The sequence below is a fragment of the Hyalella azteca genome, unplaced genomic scaffold, assembly GCF_000764305.2.
Source record: "Hyalella azteca isolate HAZT.00-mixed unplaced genomic scaffold, Hazt_2.0.2 contig2100, whole genome shotgun sequence".
Taxonomy (NCBI): Eukaryota; Metazoa; Arthropoda; class Malacostraca; order Amphipoda; family Hyalellidae; genus Hyalella; species Hyalella azteca.
This window is the reverse complement of record NW_025932387.1, coordinates 491,742-506,684: the sequence shown is the minus strand read 5'-3', so window position 1 is coordinate 506,684 and position 14,943 is coordinate 491,742. Positions and strand designations below refer to the sequence as shown.

General features: G+C 36.6%; 1 protein-coding gene across 1 annotated transcript; it reads left to right on the top strand.

Moving 5' to 3' along the window:
- The first annotated feature begins 1,542 nt into the window (after positions 1-1,542).
- LOC108675250 lies at positions 1,543-12,675 on the top strand. Its single transcript, XM_018163243.2, has 4 exons — positions 1,543-1,783; positions 4,636-4,784; positions 5,365-5,577; positions 11,977-12,675. The coding sequence occupies exons 1-4, from the start codon at positions 1,601-1,603 to the stop codon at positions 12,563-12,565; spliced, it is 1,134 nt and encodes a 377-aa protein (XP_018018732.1). The 5' UTR covers positions 1,543-1,600; the 3' UTR covers positions 12,566-12,675.
- Positions 12,676-14,943: the final 2,268 nt, after the last annotated feature.

Below are 14,943 nucleotides of genomic sequence, written 5' to 3'. Positions count from 1 at the left end.
TCTTTATTACGACAAGAAGTGTTGTAGGCTACGTTCTTCAGGGTAAGGATCATGATAGCCCATTCTAAGCACGGCAGTGTTGGTCTCCGACAGGCGTCCCATCACGGGCATTAACAAATCACCGAAGTTCGTTCAAACCAATCACCCAACGGTTGAACTTGTATAAGGTTGACCCATGAGAAGTTTATTTTCACGGATGGAGGTTATGCTCGGATGTGACGTCACTGATCTCAGTGACGTCTCGGGCATTAACCAATCACCGCTAAGCGTTCAAACCAATCAACCAATTCGTCATGGGAATGACGGGTTTGTTTGCGTTTCTCGATCTCAGTGACGCAACAAGAAAGCTGAACTGAAAGGCGGAACTTCTCGTGGGTCAACCTTATATAGTTCAACCATGGCTCAACCCATGGTTGAACCATGATTGGTTCAACCATGATTGATTGGTTAATGCCCGTGACGTCACTGAGATCAGTGACGGCACATATGAACAACAAGCTTCATCCGCGAAAATGAGCTTCTCATGGGTCAACCTTATCCTAGTTAAACCAAGAGGAAGCCAATCCGTCATGGAAATGACGGGTTTGTTTATGTTTCTCGATCTCAGTGACGTAAGAAGAAAGCTGAAATGAGAGGCGGAACTTCTCGTGGGTCAACTTTATATAGTTCAACCATGGTTCTAACCATTTGCAGTGCGCGCATTTATTCTCAAGGCATGTAGATCGCAAAAATACACTAATTACACCTAGTGTACGATCTGTCAATGCTACATAAGCCGCCAGCATGCAGCGAATTGCATGCTGGCAAGATGTAGTCTGTACTTATAAATATAATAATAATAGCGGTTTCAGCGTTTAGTAGGCCGTAGGACTGTCGCCGATTCTTAACATCGCAGAACATTCACAGCATTTTGCGGTCTCGAACTCGCAACACACTGCTACAATCTTGCTGTGCTTAACCGTCAGGCATCCTCGCCTATTCTGACCAGAAACTGGCGCACAGAGCTGGGATCGAACCCGCGCCTCTCTGCTCCAATCTTTGGTACTCTGAACTGTAACCACTGGGCCTTGCCCAGTTGTACATTGAATAGGTTATAATTTCTTTATGGCTGGATCGGTTCCGCTCAGCAGTTCATCGGATAAATCCGATACTATTGTCGATGTTATTTTTTACAATAAGTTTCAGGGATTTTCTATTGCTGATATTAAATCAATTGAGTGGTTTTGATCAGAAACGACTTTCGAAAGGCTGTTTTTTCACCTACCATAGCACACAATAAACAGCATTGTGGTAATTGAAAACAAAAATAATTACTGCCGAAATTCATTCGCTTGATTCCGATCGAAATTGAGTAAAAGAACTTCATTCTCATCCATATCCATAATTTGGAGCTCGTCATCGATCCGCTCAAATTATAATTTAAAAAACATTCTAATTTACTTGAATACATTTTTTGTTTGATTATATTAGCTAATTTTATATAATATGACGAATGAGTCACTAAAAAAGGTTCTTGTGTTGATTGCCGGAAATCACATTCGCTTGTAAACAGTTCGATACCTTATTGGGCGAAGTTTTTGGTCTTGTGATCAAAACAACTATGGCGCCTATGATGGCGACTTCTAGCAACGAAGAAAAGGGACTTTTAGGCTCTGCAAGAACCAACTCTCACAGACGTTACGGGAGCACGACAGTCAATATGAAAAAACCTGAACATATTGTTAGACATAAAGTGTCAAAACAGGATACGTTGCAAGGAATTGCATTGAGATATGGCGTTACTGTAAGTATATTGAATTTGGAGATATAGCCTCATATAGGTTACTAGGTAGGTACTTAGCCTAGAACTAGAAGTTGGAATTGAATTAGGAGATTAATGTAAATCACCACTCTGTAGGCCTACTTGTTTTGCTTTAAGCTTCATTGGCAAGTGCTAAACATTATTGTTGAATGTTAGTGCAGTCTGCAGAGTGGTGATTAACATTGAACATCAACAAGTGATTGATTCATGATTTATCTTATGTTAGAAATTTAAAAGCAAAGAAAACACCACAAAAATTGAGCATATCTCTTTTTAAAACGTTTCGGAGACCAGCTCCATCGTCAGTTTGATAAATCTAGACAGACAGATGGACAATTGGACATGGCTAGCACAATAGTGCTAGTTTATGCGCCATTTTATTTGGGTTAAGTGAATTTACTATAAAAAAAAGACCGTGAAAAACATACCTGAAAAAGAAAGGAATGTTTTAGTGACAACCATCATATATTTTGGAGAAATAAATCATAGTTTAGGTCAATTACTTTTCATTCTATGATGCCTGGTGCACAATTCTAAATATGACATTCTATGCACAATTTTGTGATGACCGATGATGCACTAATTTTTTGATAAGTGAACTTTTTTTTGCTCAGCAAGGTAAATGTAATCAATATTCTTTGTTTTTAATCAATTTTTTTCTTAACTGGAGCCTTTGCTAACTGTACTGAGGTTCTACTGTAAATGCGCTTTTGGGGGTGTCCTGAATAGCCCCGGGGTGGTGTCCCGAGTAGCCCCGCCGTGTGGAAATGACCGCCATTTTTTTGGAATGAGATAGGCAAAATCTGTCAATTAATTTTTCAAGCCGACACCTGGGTGCAACTTTTATGCAAGTAAAATTTTTTTAACACGTTGGCCGCGATGTGCGCCATATATGTACACGCTGTACTTCTCAGAATCGCGATGTGTACACATGTGGTACATTCATATGAAAAATACATATTTTTATAAAATATTATTACTCTTTCAAATTTAAAATTTCAATGATACAATTCAATAGGCATGTTAGGGAATGCTTCGAAGTCAACTACTGCTTAGAGAAATAGTTTTATTTTCAAATGCAAGTAATACAAAAATTACGAAATTTGTGTCCATTGATGAAAGCAATATATATCTATCTTTGTATGAAAATGAAATAAAATATTTTCTTATTGATCTGAAACTACAAAATTGGGTGTTGCCAACATCATTATATTTCATACCTGATTGAAGAACAATTATTGCACATGTATGACTTTCCTTCACAGTCACCAATGTATTTTTTTATCCTTTGAGTTTCACCTTTGCTACGGCGCTTCCCTCATGTGCTGAGAGCATGTTGTAGCATTCATGGCAGCGCATCCTGGCTTTAGTTCTAGTTGGTTCAATGACATTGGGCTGTCCTCTGTCCCACTCGATAATTTGAGATATACATCCTGATTTTACTCTTTCTCTGAAATGCTGCTTGTAACAGAAGCTCAAGACAATACCTATATACGATGAATGATCTCTATAAGGTAAATATAACTGAACTAACAATGTAAATACCCTCAGTTTTATTCAGGATTATGAAAACCTGGACACCAATCTCATTCCATAGGAATTTCCATGCGTAATATACATCGTTCACAAAAAGCTAAGAGATACCGGTAGTCATAATGTGTGCAATTATGACTCAAAACTAATGTAGATTTCTTGCGCGCATCACTCAGTGATAAAAGTGATAACTTTAGGCGTTTTTTCCGCAATATGAGCCATAGATGCATGTCTTTGCTTGGTACGCATTGCCCACAGTATTAGAAGTGATTACGATAGGCGGCATGAACCAATATGAGCCACAACAGGCATGGCTTTATTTGGTACACATCGCCTGGAATAATGACGAATTTCAACCCTGAGCGATGTGCACCAAATGCGGCCACGAATTTTACGTGATACGATGACAGAACATACCTCTGCAGAGCTGCACACAACTTTTCTCCTTGCTATCTGCCGGGTAACTGAAGATATTCAAGTTTGAACCTATCGCCCGTACGGCATTCGGGCCAAATCAGCAATCGCGGCCAACGTGTTAATACGGTGCATATTTTTTTACTACAGACCTTAGCAGAAGTAGGTAACTTTTCAAAATATCATTTTTTACCATTTTTTTCAGGAATTTTCCAAAGCTAGTGAATGTAGTATTTTTGAACTTCATTTATACGTACTACATAGATAGGAAAAATGTCGACGTTTATGCCACTAAATCTAGTTTTGCAATATTCCAATTAGTTTTGCTACTAAAACAGTTTTACGCCGTGTCGGAGGACTGTTTGGAGTTACCCCCCCCGTCCCGAGTAGCCCCGGTTGACGGTACTTTGAATATTTTGAAATTAAGTTGTATATCAAGTGTCCAAAATTACCCAGTTCCCAGGATGCTTTTCTTTTGCATCTGGCACCTTATGAATAGCATATGGAATTTTTTGGAGATGTCGTGCAATAGCCCTTGCAAAGACCTTTGAAAGAAGAGAAGAAGCAAGAAGTTATAAACAAAAATGCTCAAAATTGTCCCTTATTACCCTGTTTGATGGAACATTTTCAATTACTGAGAAGTTAGTTTAGAATGATTTGAAACATTATTTCAGATGATTGATAGTACAGACTCAAATTTGTCTATTGTATTGAACATCTTTTTTTCAGAATCTGTCTTCAGTCTTTTATCTCTCTACATCAAGAACTTACTACCAGTCTAAGTATAATGGTTGGTTAAGTGTTCCAGTATGTTGTAAGTGTTCCAAACCCTTAACCAAGACTGCCATAAAAGGAAGAGGTTAATGTCAACTTAATTTTTATTACAGATGGAGTGTGTGAAGCAGCACAACAAATTGTGGTCAAGTGAATCTATGTTTCTTCATGACTTCCTTGAAGTCCCTGTCACAAAAGAAATTTATGATATCTACTCTGATCCATGCCTCTCTGTCTCTTCAAATACCAGTAATGGTGGCAGGTTAGTGTCACATTTGCATGTTCTATTGGTACTGAAGAATTAATGAACATTACATACTACCTGTTGCTTATTTGGTAAAACTGCAAGTGGCGGAACTGGTTTGTCCCTACAGCTTCTCTAGGAAATCACAAAAGTTTGAATAGCATACGGTACACAATTTAGGCTAGTTACATTTATTTGTGCAGCTTTTGAAGTTGTTGTTGCTCATACCGGTATATAGGCAATATAGAATCATATTTGATTTTACAATAATGTTTTCATTATTCCAGAAGTTTGTGTAGGTAGATCATCATGCTCACATCTTTCAAGGATTTTTTTTTGCAGGACTTACCAGTATAGGTATAGTTTTATGTGACTTAGGTATATAAATGATCTATTGTTATTAAATTTGTATGCCCCTAAACCTTTTGGTGTTACAAATCTAAATGCTCTGGTTGCCATATGTAGAGGTCCTTAAAATTTTATCTATATATACGCTTTTAAAAAGTAAGAATAGAATTTTTTCTAAACTTGTGTCTTTATTGTCTCAAGTCTGATGACATTAAAAAAAATAGCATTATAAACACACTTTGTTTTCCAGAGAATTTAGTCTGGATGTTGGTTCCGAGAGCTGCAGCAGCACTGGTCCCTCTTCCCTAGCCTCCTCCCCCCTTCCCCAGGACGTCACCCCCTCCACACCCACATCCCCAACTCGGGATTACTCGGACACACTCCCTAAAGACTTCCTCTCCAAGATAGACAGCAACATCGCCTCCATGAAGTCGTCCATTCAAAAATTTGATGCACAAAAATAGTGAGTGAAATTTGTTTGGAAATTTGTTCTTGTTTGTTTTGTTGGGTTCTATCATTGCAGATGAATATCTTATTTATTTACCCCCCCCAAAAAATTTTTTTTAGTATACGGTAGTGAGTGAAATTAGTTCGGAAATTTCTTCTCGTTTCTTTTGTTCGGTTCCATACCGTAATTGCAGGTGAATATGTTATTCACTTACCCCCCAAAAAATTTTTTTTTTAGTAATGATGAAGTAATTTGATTCTCATCTCTTATGTATTTGTTCTCGTTTCTTTTGTTAGGTTCCGGCATTGCAGATGAATATGTTATTCATTTACCCCCCAAAAAAATTTTTTCTGAGTAATGAAGAAGTAATTTGATTCTCATCTCTTATGTGACTGATGTTTCTTGCAGACCATTACAATATTTTTTGGATGAAATTGGAGCTTGGTATCCGATCACTTCTTTAGAAATGAAAAGTTTAAGATTTGATTTTATCTGTTTTTTTATCAGTAGGTACTAGTTGATATATCTTTGACATCTTACTTTTTAGCTACAAATAAATTTGTTAAGACTTGTCTACTAGTTAATGAATATGCAGCTCCTAACACTCTTCTTCATCTAGCATTTATCAACTTGTTGAGACACTCTAAGACTTCACAACTAATTATCTTCTTTGTATGTTTTCTAAATTTGTGGTTTAATTTCTCAAATGATACGTATGTGGTTTCCTTTCTGGAATTTATTCAGAAAGAAGAAACAATTTCATGTGCCATATTTTGAACGTTTCAAGGTTAATTATTTCTCTACATCTTGAAGTTGGAAAAGTGTGCTTTTCTTCTTACAAATTTTTATTTTAAAATAAAAATACAGTCGTATATTTCTATTTCTGGTTCAGAAAATCTGGTCAAATATATCTATTTATGTAAATTTGTATAGTTCATTAAGCTATACGTAAACTTTCTCATCATAGTTTTCTTGTCAAAACTGCATTAGAACCCTGCAAGAAATTAATATTTAAAAAACCTCCTCAGCCTCAAAGCACATTACCCTTCACCTGACCTGGAGGCTTCAGATTCACCCTTCTATTCTTAGCTCTCATGAATTTCCCTCCCTATTATTGACATGTAGGCGCTGGTCCTGGAACATTCCCTCTGGCAGCACTCTGCCTACTGTTGGTCTTATTTTGTTTTCTCCGAGTTCATCACTTGTGTTCCGTTGTTTTTTGGCCCTGTATCCAGGATAGGCAAGATTCTTGTCATGCTGAAGCACCTAAGTGGAGTTGTGTTAGCTACAGTACTCATTGTACGTATGCGCAGCATTAAGTGCTACTTTTGCACAGTGTTAAGAGCCGCTGTAGTGCAGTGTTAAGTGCCACTGAATGCGTAGTGATGGTGACACCGGGACAAGAGAAGCTTGCCGTTGGTTTGAACACTGTAAAGCTCAGCTAATTTCTCGTTTGTTACTGGTAAGGGGGGCTTAGTTGCCCTTAAAAGAGGTTGCTTACAGCATGGTAAAGGGTTGGTGAGTCTGGGCAAACTCTGGATACAAGTTACCAACGGGAATCGTAAGGATGGTATATGGGTTTGTGGAATGAGGTGAAGATTTCTCAAAATTTATGTCACCTGGTCATGTTCTGCCTTTGATTTATCTTTAAGTTGTGACTTGTTTCTTGTATTCGTAAAAATAGTTGATTTTTAAAAAGTGATTGGAGTTTGGATATCATAAGTCTTCCATGCTCATATTTACATCTCTCCAGTTTTGGAAACTGAATCTCATTAGCTGTGAGTTGTTTGGAAACACTATTTTTATATTCTTTGTTAAAAATGACACTTGCGACATGTCACCACTGCATTGAACTCAATGGCGTTAAATAAAAACACTGTAATGATGATCAGAAAGACAAATAATTATGCCTTATTAATAGAGAAAAAGGTTAACGCTTTTAAAATCTCAATTGACCTTCCCATTAAAAACTGTTTGTAATCCGGGTAGTTTCTAATGACAAGCGGAGACTTGAGTTCTGAGGCTTGCAATTTTTAATTTATATACAAAGTTTCAAAATTTGTATCCTCTAATAGATTAACTAGTATCCCATTATGTGCCCACCAATTTAACAGCTACTCTTTTATGCAACTTGTTGCTTACAACCAAAGCCATTAATTGATAATATGTAAGGTAATGACATTACAATTAAATACCTATATTTGTATTGAACTTTCAACATGCTAAGATGTCAATTGGATGCTTCATATTTTCACGTTACAAACACTGGCATGGACGGCAGAACAGAGGTTCAGCAATTTACAACAAGACTGAAGTGTGACACAATCATTAATTGTGATTTTCCAGAATAATTTCGTCAATACAAATTGTAATTGAAAATAGCGCCTGTCTGTCACATGATTGTTGCCACGTGGTTCATATCAAATAGGTATACTAATGAGTGTTGTATATCAAATGTATACTAATGAGATTTGTACCTATATCCAAAGTGCTTATCATGTTCAATATTCTTATTGAATTAACCAGCTACATATGTCAATATTTCAGGATTTAAATGTAGGTAGTATCACTATAAGCTATGTTGTACTAAGCATTGTGCAGCTACTAACAAAAACTCGATGTATTAGTGAGGAACTTAGAATAATTTGTCTTATAAGTTTGAACCAATGTTGACCCTAATGACTTGTACTTAATATAATATGTGTTAGTCTTAACAGAGTGTTTAGTTATACTCTGCAGCAGCGGGTGGCTAGTTAGCAGCTAATTGGAATGTACCAATTTTAATGTAAAATATTTTTACCGTATTTTTAAAAAAGAAATATTACGATATGAATACTAATTGGCACTAATCAATGACAGGTAGCGTGAAACAAACACCAATTGTTAACCTATCATTTTTAATTAGGTGAGGTTGCACTAAATGTAAATTTGTCTATTTCGGATTCAGGTCTCGATAGTTATGGAAGTATGGAAAATCACACTAATTTCAGATCTAAGACCAATTTAAGGCATTGCCTAGGGAATATTCTGGCAGTATCTGAAGTTTATGTTTTTGTGCAAAACAAATTTTACTTATTTGCGCCCAAGAGGACCAATGTGGATGACACAATTCCGACCTGAATTATTATTGTTAGTTTCCTTGCAAAATTGTGTACCGTAAACTGGGGTAACTTTGACTCCCGGGGTAACTTTGACCACTTTTGGTTTTTTTAACAAAAACCCCCAAAACTCAAAAACTATTTGACATAGAAAAATTTTGTTAATGGGCATTAAAGGCCTAATACTGAGGCTACGTAACACAATAGAAAGATTTAAAAAGTTTGCATATCTAATAGGTTAAAAAATTAGAAATGTGACCCACGAAAAAGAGCTATTATTTAAAGCCTGTCGGAGTACCCCCTACAATTTTTTTTATTTTTTGGTAAAATAACTCCAGGTTTAATGCATTGTAGTAGAACTCTTCTAGTTACATATGCAAAAGACAAATTTTAGGAAAGTGTCATAGTTTGCAAATGGAGGGCGCTGCCCCCCAATGAGGTAACTTTGACCACCTAATGGCAGCCGTGACGGGGTAACATTGACCGGCTTGGAAATCAAGTTAAAATTACCATAGGTACCTATATAACATATTTTATGTTTGATACACCTATTAATGTTGTTTTCTTCATGTTTCAGACTACAGAGTCTTATATATGGTAATTTTAACTTAATTTCCAAACTGGTCAATGTTACCCCGTCACGGCTGCCATTAGATGGTCACATTTTGCCCATTTGAGGGCGGCATCCCCCATTTACAAACTATGACACTTTCCTAAAATTTTTCTTTTGCATATGTAACTAGAAGAGTTCTACTACAATGCATGGAGTTATTTTACCAAAAAATAAAATTGATTTAATCACCCGGTCAAAGAAACCCCAAGAGCTGGGGTAACAAAGACCATCACTTTTTTTAAAATTATATCAAAACTATGAGAGGCAGGAGCCAGCAATTTATGGTGAGTGAAGCTAGAGTATAGACCTGTATTTTGCATGTTTCAATTTAAGTTTAATTTATCTAGTAAAAAAATGGCATCTTTTTGAAAAAAAAGTGGTCAAAGTTACCCCAGTTTACGGTAGTTAATATTAGACGCCAATATGTGTTTTACTCGTGGTATCCAAGTATGCATCGTGAAATACCTTATATATTTTGAATATTACAATAAGATCAGCAAAAATATTGCGAAATTTTTTCATAAGGTACAGCCATTTTTAAACCAACCAGAAGTGTGTTGGAGATTTGAGATGTAGATATTTGACTGATTTGTCTTGAAGTTAAAGTAAAGATTGTCATTCACCTGTTACTAATCATTAGACGAGATGAAACAGCCAGCCTTAGTTCTATATAAGCTCATGTTTCTTGACTAGGCTGAAGAGTGCAATTGTGCTACGTGTGTTGTGCCTTGTATGTTTCTCTAATAACAATAAACTGTGACACAAACACAGCGCTATCATTGCACCCTTCAGCGTTGATTAAGAGTGACATTTTTGTGAGCCATATATTTTTGTCAATGTGCCATTCTTATTTCGTCAGTCGTCCATTTAATAAAAAAGAGAAATTGCATTGGCCGTTACATTATTAATACAATTATTGCGTGTTTTGTTATAGTCGAAATAGCAGGCACATCATGCACTAAATTTTTGATTTGTACAATATCATTAAATAACTCTGATGAAGAAATCAAAACTTTTCCGTACTTGACATATGAATCTATATTTCCTTTAACACGTTCGCGGAACCTTATTTACATGTCTGTTCAGTCAAAAAGCTTATAAAAATTTATCCTTCTTACTGGGCCGCTTGCGTACCAGCAACAGTTCAACTGTTGCGTAGCGGTGCACTAGGGCACCAAAGCCAGTGTTTTCCTTAATGCAAATATTTACAAACATATACCTTTACTGTATTAACTTTTTTTTGAATATATGAGTACCGTACCCAAAATGTTGATTCGAATGTTGGTGAAGTCTGGAAACGGGGGAATCGTGTTATATCCTCAAATTTCTTGGGATACATGGCAGGAGTGAGTTTACTTCTCATTCTCTTCATATTTTTGGGTATTCCACGCTGGGTGGACTCGGAGCCACAGGTCAGCCTTGATGGTGAACATTTAGAAACTGTGTAGTATTCTGATCTCTGAAGCGCATATCAGTTTGTGGCTTACCAATTACTACTCCTGACCTTCCGTTTATATCCAGACGTTGCGAAACTTTTCAACTTGTATCGGCAATGATTGTCTCATTTTCACTTGTAATATTGAGTCTGGAATGATAGTCCAACTCCATAGGTACTAAGGTCACTAGTGTCTTTTATACGCGTAATCTGGACGGTAATGGGACTCCTGTCAAATTCCCTCAGTTGCCAGCTGAATTTTTTTTTATTTTTGTATGGATTTATATGTAGGGAACAAGTATTGAATTTTGATATTAGTTCATAAAAATTTGTCGTAAATGGTTTTGCGGCCTGACGCCCAATAAGCTAGATTCAGTCTGTGTTTTAAAATTGTACTGAATGTCGCCTAGATTAAAACGTGTCTTTTCTTCATGCAAATGCATCATGAGTGGGTGTGTGGTGTCTCCTTGCCTCCGTTTTTACTTGGTGTATAGATGACTCAGGTTTGATTGTACATCCAATGTTCCCTGATAACTAAAATTAAAATTGTCATGTTTTTAAGTGAATAATGTCAGTGTTGCATTGCAACTGTGAAATGGTTTTAAATCAACTTTCTGTAGATTGGAAGTTCGCCGTGGCTTGATGAAGTTGATTGAAGACTATAGCGACGCAACCCCTTGTGTATTGGGGATTCAGGGCGTGTACGTGCAGGATTTTGTTAGAGTTGTAAAATAAAAGCAAAGTTCTACGAAAAAGAAATTAAAACAGAGTACACATATGGCACGGAAGTTGCAAGTTGACTTGAGTGTAGTTGCTAAAATTTGTGCACTGCAAGCTCCCAAATATAGAAATTGCTTCTAAAAATTAATCACGATGCGTTGGGTAAATTTAATGTTCATTATGCTCTCGAAAATTTTGTCTATAAAGTGTTTTTTTTTTTTTTTTTTGGTCATGACAGTTTGCATTTGAATGCAACTTTCTTGCTACTATTCTGACTTTGCTTATTTATTCTTTCTTTTTGGTATTTTTCTATGTAATTGAATGTTAACCTTACTGTGCAATACTCATTTTCAACAAATCTCTCTTTGCTTATTACTTTTTTTCTTCTTGGAAAAAATACGTACTTGTACGGTGGCAAAGTTTTCATTATTATCAGAGTTAAAATTGATATCTCTTTTTTCTCTAAGTTTTCTCGTATTTCGTTTACTCATATATTCAATTAAACAAATTTCCAGAAGCCAATTCATAAGCACAAGTTTTCCTTGCAGCAAAACCATGGACCAGATGGAGGTGGACGAGAGCTGCCGTCGCCCGAGCTTAGGCAGTCGTCAGGCGCTACGGTCTCCGGAACACCGGCGCTCGTTGGATGTGAACGGCGGCTTCCCCGTCAAGAGTGGCAGCTTCCTGAACGACATCAACTCTAGACACAGCGATCCTATCAAAGCCTACAGCAACGGTGCCTCCACCGCTAATGGCAGACACAAATATAATGGGATGTCTAGAAAAAGTGATGAGACACATAGCAATGGCGGGCCCAAAGTCAACGGAGGGGCGAGTACCAACATCAGCAGAGTCAACGGAGGAGCCAGTACCAACAGCAGCAGAGTCAACGGTGGTGCCAATATCAACGGCGGATATATAGCCGATCCGAGTGATGAAATGGACCGTATAACGTCACCCTTGTCACCACCATCAGTGACTGTGATAGGTGGACACCATACCTCCAAATCCAACTACAATTCTTACCACAGTCAACCGTCCCACCCAAATGAGCCTGACCAGGCGCCCTCCACTCGTAGCTTCACGATGAGCCTCAAACATCTTCTTAGAGAGCAGGATGATTTCTGTCCTTTATAAAATTGACTGCAGTTGAATACAGGCTTAGTCTTGCTGTGGATTATATCTTTTAGGATTGCCATTATGGAACCATTGGTTTTCTGTGCTGTAAGTTCGTGTTGAAATGTGAACGCCTCTTCTGTACTGAACATGTTTAAGTTGATATGAAATTCATGCTGAACTGTGTTTTTTTTTTTACAACTTACTCTTCTCGTGCCTGAACTGGACTGTGAATAGTGGCTTTAATGCCATGAGTTGATTTTTATTTAACATGCTTTGTGCTTTCTTAAGAGCTTGAAATTATTATGAAGAGTGCGTTTCTTCCATTTTGATTTCCGAGAGTAGCTGCTCGGTGACAATTAAATGTAAATAAGTCGACCGTGCTAGCCTCTTCTACCATTGGAAAACGTTTCTTGATGAATTTATGATGTTAATATACCTATTAGCTACCACTGCAGGCAATTGTGAAGCCAAACTTATAGCGTCATAACTGCAAGATATTATGAGTCCGAACATTTTGCATCATAACTGCAGCCAATTATTTATGAATTCGAACTTTGAGCGTAAAATGCAAGATACTACTTATGAATTCAAATTTTTTGTGTCATAACTGCAGCCAATTATTAATTAATCCGAACTTTGAGCGTAAAATGCAGGATATTATTTATGAATCCGAACGGTAGGAAATTATTTATCAATCCGATTTTTTAACGTCATAAATGCAGTAAATTTGGGTTTTTAGGATTTGCATAAAATAGCGACAGAACATAATTCTCTCAGAATCGGACATAGTACTTCACAAATTAGGATTCATTCATGCATTCCATCTACTACCTCTAAAAGGTCCCGATATCTTATCTTAAGTTTCTGCACCTCCATTTGCGTATGTGATGGACATTGGAACTGAAATAGCCATGTTCGTTCCTCCACACATTGGACGCAGTGTCCAGCAACCACTTTTTACAAAAAAATCATGATTTTTATCTTCTATATTGTATATTCAGTAATTACAACAATTATATTTAATGGGTAATAAGAGTCACTCATCTATTCATGATATCAATAGGTTTAATATCAACTCGTACTTGTTAATGTTTTCTTTGATTTTATATTTATTTATATGTTGATCTTCAGCAAGTATTTCTCAAATGCATATATATAAGAATTTTCGCTGCTTCGTGTTGTAGTCAACATCAATATTGTGCCGTGCTTAGCATATTATTTTATCATGTAACTATTTATATTTTTCTTAATGAATTGATATTTACAGCATAATAATGTAAATTCTGAATAATCATGTAAAAATCATTATATAGTAGCCAGGCGCTTACTGGACGGTTATTGTGTGCGAATTTCTGTTCCTATTTATTTATGTAAGTTGATCGTTATTAATTCAGTCAACGATGCTCAGTCAAATATTATTTGAAACTTGATCAATCTTAAAGGCTTGAAATATTCTAGTAATCAATGACTCGCGCGTTCTCTTCTTCAAACATTGCTGGTCTCTGGCTACTCAGAATATAAGATTTTTTCTCAGTTATTTTCCTCATGCGAAGGCTTCTGTGAATCATACAAGAGATGAGAAAATTGAGAATTTCGCCCTAACATCGTGAAGGAATCAAGTCTATTTAGCGCATTGCCAAGGCAGGCGTTGCTTTATATGAAAATAAGGCATATATTACGTTTTGATTATAAGATTTGCATAAGTTTCTAATTTACATCTATGAACTAATTAATAACATTCTGGGATTATTTGATGGATTCTTTTGCAATGCAAATGTTAAGACAATCCCGTACAATTGACAACTTATTAGATGCTATGTTTACTTCATGTCTCATTGTGATGATTCTCCCGTCGCTCGGATGAAAAGTGATGCACTTCAGCAGCAATTGCTGTTTGAAAATTCACTTGGCCGAGGATGTTTTATGAAACGAGTTTCCCTGGACCTGTGTTATCAGTAAAAGGTGCAGAAATATATCCTCAATCAGATGATTTGTGCCTACACTTGATAAATTATGTGAGAAATATGTGAGAAGTTTTAGACTCGAATGTGTTACGCAATGTGCAAGTTTACTCTGATTTGAATAAATTTCATGTCAGACGATTGACAATCTGTGCGAGAAAAAGCTGTGAAGGCAAATATGAGTCCCAAAATGTGCGAGCAAAAAGCTGTGACTATAAGTAAATGTGTGTCGCAAATCGTTGAAACAAAAAACTGTGGCAAATTGCGCCAGCAAATCGGTGTTGCAAAGCTCAAGCTTACAGCTGTGACCAATTTTAATAAACAGCTGTGATAAACTATAACCAACAGTTGTGCCTACTTGTTAGCAAACGGGTGTGACGCACTGTAAGCTAACACATATTTGATTACGGTATATGTGCAAGCAAACATCGCTTT

What these genes read in the sequence shown, in the direction of transcription:
- LOC108675250 (XM_018163243.2), top strand. Translation starts at nt 1,601, where the DNA reads ATGGCGCCTATGATGGCGACTTCTAGCAACGAAGAAAAGGGACTTTTA. An exon ending in CATTGAGATATGGCGTTACT is followed by an intron (nt 1,784 to 4,635) that starts GTAAGTATATTG and finishes TTTTTATTACAG; the next exon opens with ATGGAGTGTGTGAAGCAGCA. An exon ending in AAATTTGATGCACAAAAATA is followed by an intron (nt 5,578 to 11,976) that starts GTGAGTGAAATT and finishes TTTTCCTTGCAG; the next exon opens with CAAAACCATGGACCAGATGG.